General features: G+C 52.5%; 2 protein-coding genes and 1 non-coding gene across 5 annotated transcripts; 2 read left to right on the top strand and 1 right to left on the bottom strand.

Annotated features, from left to right (window-relative positions):
• Window positions 1-1,702: 1,702 nt before the first annotated feature.
• Tbc1d10b (TBC1 domain family member 10B) lies at window positions 1,703-13,358 on the top strand. Its single transcript, XM_021635946.2, has 9 exons — window positions 1,703-2,955; window positions 5,828-5,927; window positions 6,214-6,321; window positions 6,409-6,515; window positions 10,687-10,801; window positions 10,926-10,991; window positions 11,179-11,368; window positions 11,670-11,824; window positions 11,911-13,358. Exons 1-9 carry the CDS (start codon window positions 2,060-2,062, stop codon window positions 12,529-12,531), a joined length of 2,358 nt encoding a protein of 785 aa, XP_021491621.1. The 5' UTR covers window positions 1,703-2,059; the 3' UTR covers window positions 12,532-13,358.
• Window positions 13,359-15,040: 1,682 nt separating this feature from the next.
• Window positions 15,041-19,185, top strand: Cd2bp2 (CD2 cytoplasmic tail binding protein 2). 3 transcript variants are annotated; one of them, XM_060366821.1, is made up of 8 exons: window positions 15,041-15,055; window positions 15,142-15,246; window positions 15,696-15,796; window positions 16,006-16,141; window positions 16,261-16,418; window positions 16,524-16,965; window positions 17,047-17,150; window positions 17,226-19,185. In XM_060366821.1, the coding sequence occupies exons 3-8, from the start codon at window positions 15,719-15,721 to the stop codon at window positions 17,334-17,336; spliced, it is 1,029 nt and encodes a 342-aa protein (XP_060222804.1). In that variant the 5' UTR covers window positions 15,041-15,055; window positions 15,142-15,246; window positions 15,696-15,718; the 3' UTR covers window positions 17,337-19,185. The 3 variants fall into 3 exon arrangements, with proteins under 3 accessions (XP_060222804.1, XP_060222806.1, XP_021491622.1); XM_060366823.1 differs by having other exon boundaries at window positions 17,050-17,150; XM_021635947.2 differs by lacking the exon at window positions 15,041-15,055 and having other exon boundaries at window positions 17,044-17,150.
• Window positions 19,186-19,723: 538 nt separating this feature from the next.
• LOC132647543 (U6 spliceosomal RNA) lies at window positions 19,724-19,830 on the bottom strand. The gene has a single exon (XR_009585905.1). It is a non-coding gene; the product is annotated as a U6 spliceosomal RNA (small nuclear RNA).
• Window positions 19,831-21,252: the final 1,422 nt, after the last annotated feature.

Consider the following 21,252-nt stretch of genomic DNA (forward strand, 5'->3'; position numbering starts at 1 on the left):
GCTGTTTTGCCTTATATGGGTACCACGGGGGGCTACGTCACGGAGGGGCCCACTCACTAGTGGATTCTGGGAGATGAGAAAGACTCCAAAAAGGGGATAGGATTTGGGGAGTCAGTACACTCGAATCAAATGGAAGATGGGGAGGTTAAAAAGGAGACCCGATGGCTCATCACAGGGTCCGGCTCTGAGCTGGGAGTGAACCAACAAGGTTGAAGAGCCTCAGAACTCAAAAGCCAACCATGAACTGGGGAGTTGAATGCCAGCTCTCACTAGAATCTGAGAGTGTCAGATGCTGTGTGGATCTGGGGGCCCACTAATCCTGGGGCTCAAGAGAATGGAGAACAGAGGAAGCCGTGTTTAGAAGTTGGAAGGTTTGCTGGGTGGTGGTGGTGCAGGCCTTTAATCCCAGCACTCAGGAGGCAGAGGCAGGCAGATCTCTGAGTTCCGGGCCAGCCTGGTCTACAGGGTGAATTTCAGGACAGCAATGGACAGCTATACCGAGACACTGGGGGAGGGTGAACATGAAGTAGTCGGAAGGTTAGAGCTCAAGGTCAGGGCTTATGGGTTTGGTCTAAGGGCTGTCTTGAGGGCTCATGAAATTGGAGACTAGATTAACAGATGAGTACAAAAGAGGCGTGATAACGACAGGGCTTGGGTCTTGAATCCTCCAAGGAACAGGAAAACAGATATGGAAGGTTGGTGGTATTGGGGATTCATGGATTTGGGTTCTGAGATGGAACCTCCTTTCCCCCTCGCACCCTGAGAGCGAGGTTGCACTCAGAGAGATGAGATTTCAGAAATCACAGCGCTCGAGGTTGGGGCTCGGTTTATATAGGAGAACTCAGAGAAAGCGGATCTGAGATTCCTGCCTGAAACAGGGAATTCGGAGCGATGCATCTTCTGGAGGACTGGCAATGGTCTAATTAGAGGCGCCGAGGTAGAGCGCACTGATGAGGGCACTGGGTTTGTGGTGCAGCTCCGGAGCTGAATTGAATGGGAGCCTTTTGGAAACCCAAGAAGGCCAGCACGGCACTCTTATTGGCTGGGAGCCGCACCGATGCACCGGGCCCATGCTCAGTGATGTCCCCGGCTGTCACCTCCTCTCGCGCTTGCCTCCGGTTGTCACCGACTATTCTTGCTCTGGCACCGCCTGCTGGCAGCACCCCTGCCCCTCGAAGCTACCATTTGCTGAGAGCGTCCAGCCTACCCACCCTCCGGCAAAGCGGAGGAAGACAGTCATTGGCTGACAAGTTCATTACACAAGTCTCAGGAAGTCTAAGGATCCTCCAGTTCTCTCTATTGACTGCTGACGCTGTCGTCACGCGAACAGACACGGCCGTCGGTCGGTCTGACTGCCTAGCTCCCTTTCCATTGGTCCCCTTCTCAACATTTGTATCGGCCAAACCGTTTCCAGGCCCTGCCTCTTAAACCGTCTTGCACCGGCCTCGTTCCCCGCCCTTCCGCGGTCGCTCACTCTCCAGCTGTGTCTATTGGCCAGGAGGCCCAGGGCCCCTGTTGCCTATTGCCTGCTTTTCTGTTCGCCCTGCCTCCGCCGTCTCCATTTCCTCCTTTCTAGGCTACCCACCCTCTTCCCGCCCCCCACCCCACCCACCCTTCCCTCGATGGGCAGGCACCCCAGTTTTCTCTCTCCTCTGCTCCGTTCCTTCTGAAGGAGGGCGGGAGAAAAAGTAAAGAGAGGTGTGGGGGGGCGACGAGAGGGACTTTCCTCGCGCAGGCGCACTGCGCCCGGACGCGAGCGGCTCCCCGGCGTCTGCGCAGGCGCGACGTCGGCTGCCGGGCCCCTCGCAGGGAGGGGGCGGCGCGAGCGCGCGCGAGCAGGGTGAGCGGCCGGGAGACCCCGGCGCGAGGGCCCCCCGACCCCGGCCCCGCCTGCGCGCGCAGCCCGGCGCCTGCCGCCCGGTCCCGCCCCGCCCCCGGCGCGCGCCGAGCCGCGCCCTTCGCCCTCTCTGCAGCCCGGGCGGGCTGCTCCGGGCGGCCTGCGGGGCAGCGCCTTCTGCGGCCTCCCCGGCGGAGGGGATGTGAGGGGCGGCCCGCGGCCATGGAGACGGGCCCGGCGCCCCTGGTGGCCCCGCCGCGCCGTCACGGCGCCCCCGCGGCCCCCTCGCCCCCGCCCCGGGGTTCCCGGGCCGGGCCGGTCGTGGTGGTGGCCCCCGGACCGCCGGTGACTACGGCCACTTCGGCCCCCGTCGACCTGGTGGCCCCCGGGGAGGCTCGGCCCGCCTGGGTCCCAGCATCGCCGCAGACGCCCGCCACGGCGGCCCCGGGCAGCACGGTGGTGGTGCTGACCCTGGAGGCCTCGCCCGAAGCCGCCAAGACGCAGGAGCCCCCCGCACCGGCGGCGGCAGAGGCAGGAGTCGAGACGTCGGTGGCCTCGGCTCCGGGGACGGACTCTCCGAAGGCGGAAGAGGTTCGCGCCTCGCCTGTCCCAGGACCGGGGACCCCCACTCGGACCCCTTCCAGAACGGCACCTGGAGCCCTGACTGCCAAACCCCCGCTTGCCCCCAAGCCGGGAACCACAGTGGCTTCAGGAGTGACTGCACGGGGTGGAGCAGGACAGGTGACAGGTGGACATGGAGCTGCTACATCAGCATCAGCAGGGCCGGCGCCCGAGGACCCCCCGGGGCCTGTCGCGGGCCCTCCCGGGACGTGTGAGGCTCCGGTGGCTGTGGTGACGGTGACCCCAGCCCCGGAGCCTGTTGAAAACTTTCAAGACCTGGGCTCCACGTCCAGCCTAGGACCTGGCATCTCTGGGCCTCGAGGGCAGGCCCCGGACACCCTGAGCTACTTGGATTCCGTGAGCCTCATGTCCGGGACCCTGGAGTCCTTGCCAGATGATGTGAGCTCTTTGGGTTCAGACTCGGAGATAAACGGGCTGGCCCTGCGCAAGACGGACAAGTATGGTTTCCTTGGGGGCAGCCAGTACTCGGGCAGCCTGTGAGTACACAGTGGGCACCGGTGGGGCTGCCTGTGGAAGCGGAGGTGGGGGAAGGGAAAATGATGCACCTGGCCAGTCCTGACCCAGGGAGGCATTAGCAGGAGCTGCAGGGCCCAGAGCATCCTGAGGTTTCTGTGGCTTCAGAGTTGGAGATCAGGGATGCAGGCAGGCATCTAGGCTTAAGCCTAGACCTTTCGTAGGCCTGTGTCCTTGAGCTAGTGGTGTCCCCGTTGCTGTGCCTCAGTTTCCGCCGTGAAGTGAAGGGTTGAATGAGATACCTTCTAAGCAGCTAAGGTACCAGCTGCTTCCTTTGAAACTCTCAACGAAAGGCCAGATATTCTGGAAGGTTGGCTGGGCCCGGGTTCTGGCCCCTGAGGGCAGGAGGGATGCAGGCGCCTTCAGAATAGCAGCAGGGCTATCGGTGGTCAGCAGACAGAATGGTGGGGTGAGGAAGTACGGTTGCTGGAGGGGAGACCCTCCAGGCAGGGCTCCTGTGAGAGGGCAGTCGTGTATTTTCACTGAAGGAAAGGGATGGGGGTGGCCTCTTCCCCATTTCCTCATCTCCCCTGCCCGGGTTGAGCTTTCCTAGTTCCTTCCAGGGAGGGGCCTGAGTCACTCCTAAGGTGGGGTGTGATTGCCCTGACTTCTTCCTTCCCCCTCTCTGGATCCTGACCAATGTTCCTGTGCTCCCTTAACCTGCTTGCTAGTCAGTAACCTGGTTAGTTCAGCCTAGGGCGCCGCCTGAGGACACTGCAGCCAGGCTCTGAACTGAGCACTGACCGAAGTAGACTTTCAGAGCGCTCCTCTGGAGGGAATGCCTAAACAGTTGGTTTCAGTATAGTTGTTGGGTTTAGCCTAGAGATCAGAGGGTTCTGTGAGCACCTGGATGTGGGATTCTGCTTGAGAGGATCTGAATCAGGAAGGTGGGGGTTGGAAGGATAGTAGAGTGAGGGCTTATGAGCTAACAAAATTCAAAAACTTGACTGGACACCGATGTTCAGACTGAACTCTAACTGAAGGCTGACCCTGGTCCTTTCTCCTGCACTTTTTTCCAGCCCGTAAGAAATGAAAGAAAGTGTATTTGCCAACCTCAAATCACACAGATCTGTGTGACTAGTGGACAGTCCTCCATACTAGCCTGTCCAGAGGAACTTGGTTCAGATTTGGTTTTAGAATATTGCTCCTGTGTCAGGCACTGTGCTGGGTGCTATTTCACGGCTTTGTGACTTTGTCACTTGAGAATCTGTCTTCCATGTCAGAGGAATTACCTCTAAGGCAAGATTGGTTGTAACATGTTAGCATGAACACTTTTTTTCTCCTACAGGGTAAAGTCCGAGCTCTTTAGGCTGCACACTGGCTCGGTACTGCCCAGCCACGCTAGCCTCTTTGGTGTCGGCACCCGTCTGTCAGGCTCTGTATTAAATTAGTAGTGAATTGCTATTAAGGCCTGTCCACTTGTCCAGAACGTTCTTCCCTTTTGCCTCCTAGTTTCTTTTTACTCACTTCGGTACATTTCTGATGTCCTTTCCTCCAAGAAGCCTCCCCTGATACCTACTGTCCTTGTAATAATTAATAACTCTTGTGTGAATCTTTGTCACTGCATCTCTATATCATAGTGGATCCCCCCTTTTAAGATTTAGCAAAGTATGTATATGGGTGTTTTGCCTGCATTCAGGTCTGTGCACCATGTGTATGCAGGGCCCAGCGAGGCCGGGAGACAGCTTCAGATCCTCTGGAACTGGAATTCCATACTGTTGTTTGCTGCCACGTGGATGCTGGGAACTGAACCCTGGTTCTCTACAAGAGCATCCAGGGCTCTTAGAGCTGAGCCGTCTCTCCCGTCCTTCCCTCCCTTTGTACACTGATGTTCCTGGGGATGGAAAAGGCCCAGAGAGTGTGGAACTGATTTATGACAGAAATGAAATGAGGGATGATATCTCTGTTTAAGGACTTTCCAGCACAAAATAAATTAACATCTTTTAGCTCCTATTTAACCAGTCCTCATAACTATAGGTAGTGGCATCCCAATTATAGCTGAGGAAGAGACTCAGGTTACTCACATGTCAAGACTTCTGTCTACTAAGGGAAAGGACCGGGTTTTAAGCTTAGTCTGGAATTTCTAAAACCCATGTTCTTTCTTCCATTTGTTCCGCTGGAACTGGTTCCTGTAGGTCACCAACCATTTCCAGACAGATGGAGCACCTTGAACATTGAGCTGACAGAACAGCATCAGGGCAGGAGAATTCATTTGCTTGGGAATTTGGGGAGGTTGCAGAGAGGAAGTCACAGATGGTCCAGAAAATCTTGAGTCTCGCAGGCTAAAATGAGACATCCGAGGCCATTGTCCCTGAGCCCCTGCTACAGGGTATTTACAGATCCTTTCAGTTAGACATTGTCATTCTCCCTACCGTACAAACGAGGAAATTGAGGCTTAGAAAAGTTAAGTGACTTGTTCAAGGTCACACAATGAATAAATGGTAAAACTAGGACTTAGATCCAGATTTAATACAAAATGTGGTTTATACTTTATTATTTTTGTCAGTGCTGGGACTGAGTTCAGGGCCCTTCACATGCAAGACAGGCACAGTACCACTGAGCTACATTCTCAGCCAGAATGTATCTTTTCAGTAATACCAAAATTGGATGTGTCAGAAGTGGGATTTAAACTCTCCATGTAGAGATCAGGTAGGGAAGGAAGCCTTTTAAAGTGTGGTGGACAAGGCTTTAGATTGCTGTAATGAGACATTTTGATCTCATACAATTTCCAGTTTTTTGAGTTGAGCCTGAGGGAATTGGCAGCCTCAGTTTCTCCAGCAGCCTGGCTCTGTACTACTGCCACTGACCTCTTCCATACTTACTCCAATTCTGCAGAGAGAGCTCAATTCCTGTGGATGTGGCTCGGCAGCGGGAGCTCAAATGGCTGGAGATGTTCAGTAACTGGGATAAGTGGCTGTCACGGCGTTTCGAGAAGGTCTGAGGGCTGTATGGTGGGCTGGGCAATGTGCAAGGGCAGGTGGGGGTAGCGGGGATGTACAGAAAAGCCCAGGAAACTAATAATATCTGCCCTGCTAACACACTGAGGATCGGTGGTATTTGGGCCTAGGGAGGAGGAGCTTTAAACTGTAGCCAGACCATGTCCAATGTCGCTCACATCTGGCATGTGGGAGGAATGTCTCTGCGAGCCTGATGGCTGCTGGGGAAAGCTGGGAGAATGTTCCAGCTTAGAAGCTGTCACCCTAGATGCTACTCTGCCTTAGGTAAAGCTGCGCTGCCGGAAAGGGATCCCTTCCTCTCTCAGAGCCAAGGCCTGGCAGTACCTGTCTAATAGCAAGGAACTCCTGGAGCAGAACCCGGGCAAGTTTGAGGTTTGTGCAACTCTAGGGTGTGGGGATAAGTGGCAGGAGAAATCAACTCACCCAGACTCTGAGGTAATCCCTGCTGTCCCACTGCAGGAGCTGGAACGGGCTTCTGGGGACCCCAAGTGGCTGGATGTGATTGAGAAGGACCTGCATCGCCAGTTTCCTTTCCATGAGATGTTTGCTGCTCGAGGAGGGCATGGGTAAGAGCCTGACTGAGTGGGACAGTGGCAAACATCTTTTGAAGGTTCTGGGTACATAATGAGGCTTAGTCCAAGCAATTCCTGCTCTGTAGGGCTCTTAGGAGGGTGATTGTTAAAATGGTTGATGTCAAGCAGTGTTAAAAGAAGTGTGCATTCAGTATCGGCTGTTAAAATGATGGGAGCTTGATAGTCTCAAAAAAATATGGCATTTTAAAACCTGAAGTAGTAAAACTATACTGTATCTCTCTTACTAACATTGCATTCTAAATACTTCTGTGGCCACTACTTAAAGTTTTAAAATGCTTTGAAGATTTAGCATTATATGTTTTAGCTCTTAACATTTGGAAGTCATTAACTTGGTATTATATATCTATAGAAGTTTTGGGGTTAATTTCCCTTCTGTACCTATCTCCTGTCAAATTTGGTTCAACATTTTATATATTGAGAGACTGACTATTTCAAATGTCTAATGTTTGCACACTAATTAAATTTTTATTACTTAAAAAACAAAAAACAAGAAGAGGTGTCCTGTGAGAGAGATTCTAATTTGGGCCTTTGTGTAGGCCCATGGAGGACTAATTGAGGATTTATGGATAGGGTTTTCCTTCCTGGGAGGCTGTATAAGCAGAGTCTGGACAGTGGGTTTTTGTAGAGCTGAATCTGGAAAAGAAGTTTGGGCCAGATCACCAAGAGCCACGGCACTTGAATTTTTATTCTGTAGGTTAAGCTTCTTCAAGATGAAATATACATACCACTCCTTAATAGTCGGCAAGGTGATCTTAGGTGCTTCTATGGCCTTTCTGTTGCTGTTGTGTTGCAGTTGATAGCATGCCTCTCACATGCTAGGCAAGTATTCTACCACTCAGCTAAGTTCTCAGCCCTACATGCACTTCATGAAATATATATTTTCTTCTTTCTGTATATACTATTTGTTTTTTTCCTTGAGCTAGGGTCAGACTATGTAGGCCAGACTGGTTTCTAATGCAGATCTATCTCTGTCTCCCAAGTACTAGGATTAAAGGCCATGCAGCTACAACCAGCTTTTGTTTGTTTGTTGAAAGTGACCTTGAACTTGCTGGGTATTGACTGCCCTGGAGCTCAGTCCACTGCTGCAGCCTCTCAAGTGCTAGGACTATAGCTATGTGCTACCATGCCTAGTTCGAATAACATTTTTACAAATATGTTCATTTTTCAGCACATGGTTATTGAGTACCTGCTTCTGTCACACACGACAGCCATGAACTGAAACTGAAAAGCTTGTCTTCCTGTGGGAGCAGACAGTCCTAGAAGAAGGAGAGTGGAAAGTAGTGATAAGCACTGGAGAAGAGTTCACAGCAATAGAGAAAAATGGAGAGCATGTGGGGGCAGGGTTCAGGGGCGGGAAGTGTGAGAGACTTGGCACTTATGAGCGCAGATCAGAGAATTAGAGAAAAGGTAGGGTTGGGTTATGCCAGAAGTTTTAGAGTCAGACTTGGTAGCTCATGCCTATAGCCTCAGGTACTTGGGTAGACTTTCGGGGGAGGGCTGTGGCTCACACCAGCACTTAGGAAGCTGAGGCAGGAGGGTTATCATGAATTTAAGGCCAGCCTGACATACATCTTGAGTTCCAGGACAAGTTTGTTAGAATAAGGCTCTGTCTCAAACTAGGAAGGTGTTGCCTATTGCATATCCACGGGATGTTGGCAGATTGGATACCCAATATATTATAAGTCTGGATTTCAGGAAAGAAGGTTTTTGTTAGTTTGTTTGTTTTTGTTTATTTGTTTGTTTGTTTTGAGACAGGGTTTTGCTATGTAGCCTTGGCTTTCCTGGAACTTATTCTGTAGACCAGGCTGGCTTCAAACTCAGAGATCGACCTGCCTTTGCAGAATCAAAGGTGTGCCACCACTGCCTGGCTCAGGAAGGAAGTTTAAATTAGTGATAAATTGGAAATTGGAAATGTATTTTATGGAAGGATTAGGCTCACCATGGGACTCTATGAGGTTGCCAGGCAGCAAGTGTAGGTACAAAAGGAAGACGGGACCTGGTGTGGTAGCACTTATCTTTGAATCCCAGCCTGGGGAGACAGGCTGGTCCTCGGGAGTCTCAGGTCAGTCTGGACTATAACAAAGTAGTCTTGGGCCAGTCAGACATGCATAGTGAGACCTGTCTCCAAAAAAAAAAAAAAAAAAAAGGCAATCAAGGCTTGAACCCTGAAGTACCAATGTTTTGAGAATGAGAGGGCGAAATATATATATATAGAAAGAACACTAGAAGCCATAGCAGAAGGGGCTTCTGACTTCGGAAAGCAAAGGGAAGAAATACTTTGAGGATCAGCTTCAAGAAATGGTGCTGAGGGATGAGTACATAGTCTGAGAATTAGCTTGGTCATAATACTGTATAAGTTAGTAGTGGTGTTTTGTTTTGAGACAGTCGTCCAGTATAGCTTAGCTGGCCTCAGAGTTCCGGAGATCTTCCTGCCTCAGCCCTGAGTCCTGGGGTTAAAGGTGTGAGCCACTACATCTGTCTCGTTAGTGACGTAATAAAATTAGTTTTGTGGGGAGCATAGGGAAATGCCTGCCAAGAGTGTAGGAGGAAGGACATGGAAGACAGTGTGTTTTTTCGAGCAGCTTGGCTGACTAGGTAAGGAAAGAAACTGTTCTTTGGAGGGGAGAGTGGGATTAAGGGACGCTGTTTTAAACAACAGTGAGGACTAGTGAGGTGGCTCAGTGGGTAAAGGCACTTGATTGACAAGCCTGACAACCTCAGTAAGGAAAAAAAAAAAAGAAGAAACAGCAAGTCTGGAAACGTAGCTCAGTGGTGGAGCACTTGCCTAGCATGCATAAGGCCCTGGGATCAATCCTAGTACTGTAAAATAAATGATTTAAAAAGCAGATTATTAGTATACTAATGGGAATTTGAAGAGAAAAATTGATGAAGCAGAAAAGGCGGCACACTCATAGCAGAAAGGAAGTCTAGGATCCAGTCATAAGCAGAAGGGTGGATATGATGGAAGCTATATTTTTGCATGCCTGGTGCCCAACGATGTCAGAAGAGGTGTGGGATCCCCTGGAACTGAAGTTACAGGTGGTTGTGAGCCACTGTGTCTGTGAGTGCTGAGAGCTAAGCCTGGTCCTCTGCAAGAGCAATACAAGTGCTCATAACTGCTGAGCCGTCTCGTCTCTCTGACCCCAGTGTCTTGTTAGTGTTAGTTTGGTGGTTATGTATTAGGTAGAATAATCAGCATCATAAGATATGTCACTACATTAATAAACAGGCGTGGGATGTAGCTCATTCAGCAGAGTGCTTGTTGAGCGTGCATGAAGCCCCGAGTCTGCTTTCTACAGAAAACTGAGTGTGATGGTACATGCCGTTAATCCTGGTACTGGAGAGATGGAGGCAGGAGGATCAGAAATCAAGGGTCATTTTTGGACACAGAGGGTTGGAACCCAGCGAGGGCTACATGAAATACTGTCTCAAAATGTTTTAAAAGTAATAGTGATTAGGTATAAGGGATCACATCCGAATGACTGGATTTGGGGTGGTGCTGGCGTAAGAAGTATCGGCAATGACTGCAGGCAGGGAGATCTGGGAGGTCGGTAGGTGTTTGGGGCAGGAGAAGAGGTCAGAGCTGGAAGTAGCTATGGAGGGGAAGAGAGAGCATGTGAATGAAGTTCAGGATGTAGTATGGCTCAGACTTGGGAATGCAGAAAGCTGTTTTTGAGTAGATGGAAATACCAGACTTATGGAACTTAGCAAGGAAAAAGTGGGCGAGGGCACAGATCTGGTTCCATGCAGAGATGAGAGATAGGTGTGAGGAACAGCTGGCTTCCTGGCCTTCACCAAGAACCAGGACTACTGGACATGTTGGGAGATCTGGTGAAGCTCAGTACAGATCGCCTGCCCTGGAGTATAAAAGCACGTGGTTCCAAAGGAGGGCCGATGTTGTGGCTGTTGATAGGTTCCTCGGGAAATGACCATGATTGCTTTGGGGGTGGTTGCAGGTGAAATAGGTATGCAGCCAAGGGTGAAAGGCCAGGACCTAGACTGTTTTAATGCTGAACCTCTGGTAGGCAGGGCTGGGCAGGTAGAGGTGGTAAAGCTCTGATTCAAGCTTGGAGCTTGATGTAACAGGGTGCTAGTCCAGGCTAGGGGCAGGTTTGGTGACTGCCATCTTCTGCACTCCCCTTAGGCAACAGGACCTGTATCGAATCCTGAAGGCCTATACCATCTACAGGCCTGACGAGGGCTACTGTCAGGCCCAAGCCCCAGTGGCTGCCGTGTTGCTCATGCACATGCCTGCTGAGGTCAGCATAAGTGGACCTGTTTGGGGTGGGGGTGAGAAGATCTTGGCATACCATGGTGACGGGAGAGCTGCCTACTCCCTGCTTCTCAGGCCCCATCCCTGCCTCTTGTTCTTGCCCTTCTTAGCAAGCCTTTTGGTGCCTGGTACAGATCTGCGACAAGTACCTCCCAGGTTACTACAGTGCAGGGCTGGTGAGTGTCTGAAAGCTGGGTACACTGGGGTTGTGACTTTCCCCAAGGCTGCCATAGGTCCTTGCCTTGCCTCACTTGTCCTGTCCCTCTAGCACTGAGGTTAAGACACCCTCTCAGCTTTGATTGTGCCCTGAGGGGGCCATAGTAAGCCAGACCCACTTCTCATGGCTCTTCCCATCACCTCTAGGAGGCCATTCAGTTGGATGGAGAAATTTTTTTTGCAATCCTGCGCAAAACTGCTCCGCTGGCACATCGGCACCTTCGGCGGTATCGAATTGACCCCGTGCTCTACATGACAGAATGGTTCATGTGCATCTTTGCCCGCACCCTCCCCTGGGCTTCAGTGCTACGTGTCTGGGACATGTTTTTCTGTGAAGGTATTTCAGAGGCCATCTAGGCTGAGGGGGATAGGATTGGTCACTTTACTGGTAGCCCATGGACAAAAGTATTGTTGGGCCTAGATTTCACAATAAGCAGTCTGCATGATGGAAAAACAGGACCCATCTTGGTTCAGCCACCAACCTAGAGTCTCTTTGCTCTGCAAGAAATCTGCAACCCATAGCAACCTTCTTCACCTGTAAGGCTAGCAGAAAACAGCAACAGGGGCTGTCTTTCCTCCAAGAGACAGGTTGAGATCCTGGACCTGATCTCTCTTTGCATTCATCTCTGACCCTGTAGGCGTTAAGATCATCTTCCGAGTGGCTCTGGTCTTACTTCGACACGCACTGGGTTCTTTGGAAAAGCTACGCTCCTGTCAAGGCATGTATGAAACCATGGAGCAGCTTCGAAACTTGCCACAGCACTGTATGCAGGAGGACTTCCTGGTGCATGAGGTAGGCCATGAACCTCAGCATACCTTGACCCACTTCAACCCATCCCCACACCTGTCTATACTCTGCCTCCCATGTCCTCTGTCTAGGTAACCAGCCTGCCAGTGACAGAAGCATGGATTGAGCGGGAGAATGCAGCCCAGCTGAAGAAGTGGCGGGAAACTAGGGGAGAGCTGCAGTATCGGCCCTCACGGCGACTGCATGGCTCCCGAGCAATCCATGAGGAACGCAGACGGCAGCAGCCACCCCTGGGTCCTTCCTCCAGCCTCCTCAGCCTCCCTAGTCTCAAGAGCAGAGGCTCCCGGGTAGCTGGAGGGGCTCCTTCCCCACCACCACCTGTCCGAAGGGCTAGTGCTGGCCCTGTCCCTGGGGCCGTTGTCACTGCTGAGGGACTGCATCCATCTCTTCCTTCACCTACTGGCAACAGCACCCCACTAGGCACCAGCAAGGAGACCAGGCGTCAGGAGAAAGAGCGGCAGAGACAGGAGAAGGAGCGGCAGAGACAGGAGAAGGAGCGGGAGAAGAAGGAGAAGGAGCGGCAAAAGTGGGAAAAGGAGCAAGAGAAGAAGCAGGAGAAGGAGCGGCAGAAGCAGGAGAAGAAGGGTCAAGGCCGGAAACTTTCCTTGCGTCGAAAGGCAGATGGGCCCCCAGCACCCCACGATGGTGGGGACAAGTCAGCAGCTGAGGCCCGGCAGGATGCTTACTTCTGACCTCTTGCTGGGTCTGGATGGCATGGCCCTCCTTTTCCTCAGCCAAGAACAGGCCTGACGGGGTGTTCTCCCAGCTCCCTTGGCAGGCTCTTCCTTTTTCTGAGGAAAGTGGCTTGATTTCCCTGAGTCCTTGCCAGCTGCTGATCCCTACATGACCAGGGCAGCCACAGTGCATGGGACAGCTACGTTTCTTAGGGTAACAGTGACCAAGTCTGGAGACTCTTTCGTCCAATTAGGCCCAGCTTGGGTCTCTGTCACTCCTACGAATTCCTTCTGGGGTGCTGTCTTAATTCGACAGGAGTCACCAGATGGGTGACTCTTGGAAATGGCAGTTAGCAGTTGCAGATTCTTACACTCCAGTGGCTTCCCTTAGATGGTGGAGCTAGGTTCCTTTTCCTGTCTTGGGGCCCTGCCTGTCACCCCAGTCTTTCTGGGGGCCAAGGCTGTTTTTTCTCTCCTGGATATCCTTGTGTTGTAATTATGTACAGAAGGTCAGGTTGGCCTGGGGTGGGGTGCTGCTTTCCCCTTCCCACAGTGCTTCACTCCAGTTTATTTAAGGGGATGTGCAAAGAAATGTCCTCCCTTTCCTTCCCACCCATGTCCTGCTCAGTCCTAACCCACTTGCTTTGTATGCTCAGGCCTCCCTGCTGTCTCAGCAGGAAGCCTAGCTTTCATTTTGTTCCTTTCCAGCCATCAAGCCCCTTTCTGAGTAAGGGTCTTCCCTTGAGTCCAGGGGGTGGAACCCAATGTTTACATTCTCTTCTGTCTTGGTCCCACCCCAGTGGCGCTTCGAGGAACCGGAAAAAGAACCTGCTGTTATACCTGGATCTGTCTCCTGCCTTGTTATTTGAAGAGGGTTGTAGAATAAGGGAAGGGAGCCAGAGAGAAAGCCCAAGTCCCCCTTGGGTGCAGGCTGCTGATCTTGGCAGGAACATCTAGACCAGTTCTCCACCTTCCCAGTGCTGCAGTCCTTTTGACACAGTTCCTTGTGCTGTGACCCCCACCCCCAGACATAAAATTTTCAGTGCTCTTCATGACTTACTACAGCTATGACTCATAATGCAAATATCTGCCTTTTCTGATAATCTCAGGCAGCCCTTACGAAAGGGTCATCTGACCCCCAAAGGGGTCATAGCGAAGCCTTGCTCCCTATCTCATCAATAGACAGTCGTCCAGCTCCTGCCTCAGCTTTGCCTGGGATCTGCGCCTCCCCTGTCACGGGCCTCCTGGGACTCTGCACAGCCTGCGGGCCTGGGGTATTTCCCACATGCTTGTGCAGCTCCTGGAAGTTGAAGGGGTCCTGCTAGTGGCTGCAGAGCCGCCTGTTTTAGGATCGCGCTAGGTTCTTAGAGGCCTGGCAGTTCCTGGTGCTGGGCTTCCGGGTGGACTAGCTGCCTTCAGTTGATCGCATTGGGTGCACACAGCCGACCGGCCAGCTCTTGTTTTCTGTGGCTGCATCGTAGCCCACCCCCTCTGCCCAGGAGTCAGGATGGAGGCATGGACTTCTGTGGCCGTAAGGCAGAGCTCCACTTGGCAGTTCTCTGGTGGGTGAGGATCAGGGATGCGTGGTCTCAAGATCAAAAGTTCCCCCCAGGATGAGCTAGCTGGGCTGAGAACTGGTGTTTCTGGCTCCTTTCTGTAGCAAGAGGCCCTCCTGGCCCACGACCTGTGTTCTGTTCCCACGGGAGACACTGATGTCACACCTTCAGTGAAGATGCGTGGTGATTCAGAATGCTATAAAATAACTAGAGCGAGGTGTGGTCTACCTAGCCGCCCTCTTCCAGCTCCAGCAGGATCACCTGGGCTATCTGGCCCAAGGGTGTTCAGGCTTTGAGTTCCTCCCAAGAAGTCCAGATGGAGACCTCACTACTGAAAGGTCTCACCTGGCCCCACCTCTGCAGGCGCTGGATTGCATCTCGGCAGTTTGCTAAGGCGTTGGGTAGGCTGGCAACTGGCTCAAGAACTTCTGGGGGCAGGGCACTATGGGCTTCTGACTGGGTTCTGGGCAGCGATGCCACTGCACCTGTGACGGCTGTTCCACCACAGAATCTAGGCATCGAGTGGTCAACGGTCAAGTGACTTCCTGGGTCCTAAAAGAAGCTGGGTTTGGAAAATGCTTGCGCGCTTACGGTCAGAAGCAGACTCTGGAGAAGCAAGGCTTTTAATTTTAAAAGACCGAGCGGCTGTATTCCAGACTGCCCACAACCAATCCTGCCTCAGTTTTCCGAGTCCTGGGACTGCGTCAAGCTTGGAAATCAGGGTCTCTCCTGACTGCCGTCAGGTGTGCAGAACCCCATCCACAAATGCAAACTGAAACCTGCTCGGCCCCTGCTCGGCCTGCGCCCCTCCATCCAGGCCTTGGAACCCCTGAGCAGACAGAGCGCCACGTCCTCACCAGAGCCTCCATGGCAGAGGAATAATAAACACTTCCCGCCATCCTCAAGCCGGGTGAGGCAGGACGGAGCTCACGCGAGGCTTGGTCGGTCCTGCGTCACTTCCTGCGGAGAGGCGGCCTGGCCGAAAGGTGTATATCCGCCCATGCCCGCCGACTTTTGGAGAGGAGTGAAGCTACTTCCGGTCCCTCATGGCGTTTTTCTTTTTTTTTCCCAGTCTCCTTCCGGGTGAGAGAGGCGGGTGCCTCGGATGTAATAGCTGCGAAAGCATCTTTCCTTTTCTTCCCCGCCTGACCGAGGGTTCCGAGGGGAGCGCCGGCGGGTAAGCCTGTTCGAGGACCTGCGGGTTTGCCTCGGCTCCAGTCCGTAGGCCGAGCCGGAGGTGGCCGAGCGGGTCGCTGCGTGGAATTGGGGGTTCGAGGCTTCTAGGGCGCCGGCTCTTGGATTCGACCGGCCTCTGAGTGCACTCGGGTGGGAGAGGTGTTTGAGCTCTGTAGCTCCAGGCTGGTGGGATGAGTGATGACGTAGGGGAGCCCAGCTTTTTTCCCGGGGTCCACGCGGGGGCGGAGATCCTTCACGCAATCCTCTGAAGGGCCACGCCAGTCCCGGACGTCCCGCTTACTAGTTCTTTCAGATAGTTTAGTGATCCTTTCCCTCTCAGACGGGACCTGGCATTTAGCAAGAAGAAAAAATGTCTGTGGAGCCTGGGCGCGCTCTCGGTCCTTGCTCCTTACCTAATTTCTTTCCTCCGTGTCTTTCCCCGCGGTCCAGCTGGAGGAAGCCTACTGCCAATCATGCCAAAGAGGAAAGTGACTTTCCAAGGTGTGGGAGATGAGGATGATGAAGATGAAATCAGTGTTCCCAAAAAGAAGGTGAGATGCCCAGATTCCCACGCTCCGTGGAGAACTGAGGGGGAAGAAGCTAGAGAAATCTAATAGTACGAAAGCTGGGAAGTCAAAGAAAGGGTTAGTTTTTCCCGGTGCCCCAGGGTTGGAGGGACTCCAGTTTGGATACAGGTCCCGAAATATTTAGGGAACTAGCCAGTAGTCTGCGTTTCTCATTTGCTGCTTTCTGCTCACAGCTGGTGGACCCTGTGGCCGGAGCAGGGGGCCCTGGCAGCCGCTTCAAAGGCAAACACTCTTTGGACAGTGATGAGGAGGATGATGATGAGGAGGGGTCCAGGAAATACGATATCTTGGCCTCGGAGGATGTAGAAGGTGAGCTACGCACAAGGCATGAACTATGTTGGAGGGACAAGTCTGGATATGGAGGAGGGAGGTGTGCCTGTTTTTTTCTTCTGCATGCCTAGCATGGGGCCCCCATGTCTTTGGTACAGGTCAGGAAGCAGCTACGCTCCCTAGTGAGGGGGGTGTGAGGATCACACCTTTCAACCTGCAGGAAGAGATGGAGGAGGGCCACTTCGATGCTGACGGCAACTACTTCCTGAACCAGGATGCGCAGATCCGAGACAGCTGGCTGGACAACATTGACTGGGTGTGACCCGGGAACTGACCTGGCTTAGGCTTGAGAGCGAGGGTGCTGGGCCTGGGCCCATGGTGGAAGTTCTGTAGGAAGTGATAGTTAATCTCTTCCTTACAGGTGAAGATCAAGGAACGGCCCCCTGATAAGCACCAGGTTTCAGACTCAGAGGACGAAGACAGCCTGGGTCAGACTCCGATGAGTGCCCAAGCCCTCCTGGAGGGACTTTTGGAGCTGATGTTGCCAAGAGAGACAGTGGCTGGGGCACTTAGGCGGCTGGGGGCCCGAGGAGGAGGCAAAGGGGACAGCAAGGGGACCAGGCGGCCCAGTTCCCCACAGCGCCTTGACCGGCTTTCCGGATTGGCTGATCAGATGGTGGCTCGGGGCAACCTTGGCGTATACCAGGAGACACGGGAAAGGTTGGCTATGCGACTGAAGGGTTTGGGGTGTCGAGCCCAGGCACCCCAAGACCCCATACCTCCACCCTCCCTGGACATGTTTGCTGAGGAAGTAACAGAGGGGGAACTGGAAACCCCCACCCCCACCCCTGCCCATCGAGAAGGTAAGTGCGGAGGGCACGGGAGGGACAGTGTGGGCAGGAGACCGGGCACCTGAGGCCCAAATGCCGTCATTGTCTTAGAAGCAGAGTCAGCAGGAGATGGGCTGATGGACGTGATGTGGGAGTATAAGTGGGAGAACACGGGCGACGCCGAGCTGTATGGACCCTTTACCAGTGCCCAGATGCAGGTAAGCCCCTCCCCATCTTGTCCGTCCATCCCAGCCTCTGTCCTCTTTTCTCAGTTTTGTCCTCCTTCCTTACAGACCTGGGTGAGCGAAGGCTACTTCCCAGATGGAGTTTATTGCCGGAAGCTTGACCCTCCAGGCGGCCAGTTCTACAATTCCAAACGCATTGATTTTGACCTCTACACGTGAGCCTGCCGAGGGCCCAGTGTGGCAGCCCCTTCTTTCTTGGACTTGGCAGAGGAGGCCCCAGCTGCCCTGGGCAGTGAGACTATGGGGGGCCACTTTTCAGCCAGTTTCTCTTACCCAATAAAAGCCTTGAGTGTGTATCAGGGCCTTGACTGTGCTGATGGCCAGAAACCAGGGCTTCTCGGAGCTCTTGTCGGCCTCACCTGGGCCCTTGAGTGTTTTCTCTGGAGAGATTTTTCCCCAGAGGCTTCTCTCTGGTGTCGTGAACCACCTTGCTTTTTGTTCCCCGCCCTTGCTGGCAGAAATAGGGCCCATCAGGTGTCCTGTGACTTTCTTACCTAGACTTCTGCTTGCCGTGTAAAATTCCCTTCAGTCACCCTGTCCTCCAGGCTCCCCTGCAAGTCCTCATTCTGCTGACCTTTGGCTTTTAGAAGCTCAGCTTCTCTGTCCTGGCAGCCTCTTGCGGCTGGGACTTTTGGAAGACTTTGAGATCCTGTTGAGAACGCACAGGAAGCCCCTGAAACATGGGTTCTCCTCTTCTCCCTAGTCCGTTTTTTTCTGTCCCTCGCCGTAGCTCTCATAGCTTGGAGTGACGTGTAAACTGAGTAGTGCCTCAGGACCACCATGCATTCTACAGGCTCAGAGAGGGACAGGGCCTTCCTGGAGAGCTCATTAATTCCCCTGACCTTTCTTGGCTTAAAGCTTTTTCTTGCTTGGTTCTGTCGGGCACTGCAGCATAAAATTCCTGGGCTCCAACATCTCTGGCATAGGGTTAGTGCCTTGAGAAACAGCACTGGACTGGCCCCCTTCCAGGAATCCTGAGTGCAGTGGGGGCCTAACAGACCTCACCTGCCAGTGCTGCTGTGTGCCCACCTCCACGAGGGGCACCTGAGAGTTACAGGGTAGTGGGATCCAGGCTAGGAACTTCTAAAGTACCGGCTCAGCTCTGGCCTGGTTGGGGGGCTTGAGGCAGAGACCCCCAACTACTCCGACAAACCCTGTTTCCTGGCAGCCTAGACCACAGTTTCTCTGACTTCAAGAAGCCCATTAGTGGTAAGCCAGCTGACTTTGTGTTGCTAAGACAGCAGGAACCCTGCAGTTAGCGTAAGGTGTTCCTGATTAAAAAGGAACTGGCTTTGAGTGAAAAGCTGCTGTCTCGGGATGGATGAAATCCAGGCATGTCCATAGCTGGAGTGATCGCTCACAGGTGTTAGGTGAGCCCGACCCCAGGAGCGTCCCTGAGGTGAGCCCTCCAGGTTCCTCAGACCCGCCTGTTCTAAAGCTGGTTTCTTCCCCTCGTGCTTTCTGAGTGCACCTCACCGATGACACCCAGGAGAAGGCAGAACATTGATTTCCAAAGAAAACCACATCCTGAGCCCCAGACCCCGTGGATAGTACTGGATGTGGGAAGGGGGGTGGGTTGTGCAGAAATGGTGACATTGAGTTTGTTGTTGGTTTTTGTTGTTTCTTGTTTTGTTTTGTTTTGTTTTTTGAGATGGAGTCTCACTAGCCCTGGCTGACCTGAACTCACAAGAGATCTGCCTGCCTCTGCCTCCTGAGTGTTGGGACTAAAGTCCTGCACAAAATTGAGGATTTTCGAAACTGGGGCATTACCTTTGATTATTGGGTGGGACCGTTGTAATCATGGGCTCCTTACGCTGGAGGAGTTGCTGAGAGATGCTCAGCAAGAGAGCAGAGGTGAAAGATAGAGAAGAAAGGGTGTCCGGGAGCAGGTGTCCTGGAGAAACAGAAAAGGCAGCCAAGTGCAGCTCCACAGTGATAGCCCGTGAAACCCACTGTGGACTTGTAACCTCCAGAACTGTAAGATAATAAATCTGTGTCAAGCTGCTTATATCGTGTGATTTGATAAAACACTGCTAGGAAGTAAATACACACCCACCCTGGAGGCCACAGCCACTCTTGAACCAGCCCTGTTAGTGCTTTGACATAAGAGTTCTCCAGTTCTTCCGTCCAAGCACTAACCAGGCCCAGCCCTGCTTAGCTTTTGAGATTGGGTATATTCCAGGTGGTTTAGCCATGGAGTTTTCAAAGCTAGTAATCGTTTGGATTTCTTTTTTGTTTTTGTTTTTCTGAGACAGGGTCATGCATACTATGGCTGTACTGGAATTCACTGTGTAGACCTGGCCGGTCTTGAACTTTTGGAGATCCTCCTGCCTCTGCTTCACAAATGCTGAGCAAACCACCTGGTTCTCCAGGAATAAAACTACAATGTAATTTTTTTAAGGGGCTTGGCAGTTAAAGGACCCAGGTGACATTGGCCCGCAGTCATCGGAGGCTTTGGCTTCTTCAGGCACCAGGCATGTCTGCAGGTGCAGACAACACTCAGGCAAAGCACCCATACACATCTAAGAATTATTATTATTTTTTTTTTAAATATGGAACGCTTCACGAATTTGCGTGTCATCCTTGCGCAGGGGCCATGCTAATCTTCTCTGTATCGTTCCAATTTTAGTATATGTGCTGCCGAAGCGAGCACCTAAGAATTATTTTTAATCACAACAACTTCATTTTACTTTAGCCGACAACTCCTCATTCTCCAGCCCTGGCAACCCCGACAACACCCGTCTCTGGTGTTTTGGATAAATGGAACTCGACGACATCATGTGATCTCTTCTGTCTGGCTTCTTACACCTGGCAGTATTTTTTGTTGTTTTTATTTTATCTTCCCCCTCCAGAGATAGGGTCTCTATGTCGCGCTGGCTGGCCTGGAATCACTATGTAAAGGAGGCTGGCCTCAGATGTGGAGATTTGCCTGCTTCTGCCTGAGGAGTTCTGGGATGAAGGCGAGCAGCCCGGGTACTTCAGCCTATTGCTTAGCGCCTCTGCCTGTTGGACGGTTACCATGTTGCCATTCTGGGATTTCTCACCTCCACTCTTGCCCCACAGCCCACCCAGATTTCAGGGTTTTTTCCCCCCCTCCATTGAGTCCACTCAGTGGTGGAGTGGAAGCCAGCAGTTTGCATCCATGGACAGCACTCTGCCCCCGAGGGATGGCCTTCCCGGGTTGGTGTGTGTGTGTGTGTAGAATTATATTCAAAGCCTCGGGTGAAGTGACTGCTTTACCCTTAAAAGCTAAAGAAAAATAGTGTGTGTGCACCCACACAGGTCATCTACATGTGGACACCATCACGGGGTCCTGGGCACTGACCACAGGTGGTCAGGCTTGACAGCAAATGCCTTCAGCATCTGTACCGTCTTCACTGGCCCCTTAAACATTTCCTGGTGATTTCTGTGAGGTTATGAGGTGCCACCATGCCCAGCTGCGCCTTTACTTTCACTTAACACTAGTCCCAAAACTAGAAGGTATTTGGGAAGGTGGTTTTTGTTCTCTTTGTTTTGAAATTTCACCATATGCCAGCCCCAGACTACTGAGGGGAGCTGATGATTTTAGCTCTCCGTGCCTGGCCCCAGTCACTCCCTCTTTTTCCTGCTTTCCTTCCCTGACCCGCTAAAGGAGAAAAAATTCCTCTTGTGCCAGTTTTTGAGGTTTCAGCCTACAGTTGCTGTGGGCCTGCTGTGAGGCTGGGCTTCATGACAAAGACTGGAAGAACGCAGCTCACCTTGGGAGCCCTTTCCTCCCACTGTCAGGAAAGGACCAATCCTTAGAGACTCTGCGCTGCTTTTTCCTCAGGGCGTCCTGGGTTACCACTCCCCACTTGCTGGAGGTCCTGAGTTCAATTCCCAGCAACCACATGGTGGCTCACAACCATCTATAATAAGATCTGGTGCCCTCTTCTGGCGTGCAGGTCTACAGGCAGACAGAACATTGTATACATAATAAATCTTAAAAAAAAATAACAGGATGCAATGGTTAGGTGTAGCCTGTAATCCCAGTCCTTGGGAGGCTGAGGCAGGAGAATTGGAAGTTCAAGGACCTCATCAGCTGAAGTTCTTGTGG

This window comes from Meriones unguiculatus, chromosome 14 (assembly GCF_030254825.1).
Source record: "Meriones unguiculatus strain TT.TT164.6M chromosome 14, Bangor_MerUng_6.1, whole genome shotgun sequence".
NCBI lineage: Eukaryota > Metazoa > Chordata > Mammalia > Rodentia > Muridae > Meriones > Meriones unguiculatus.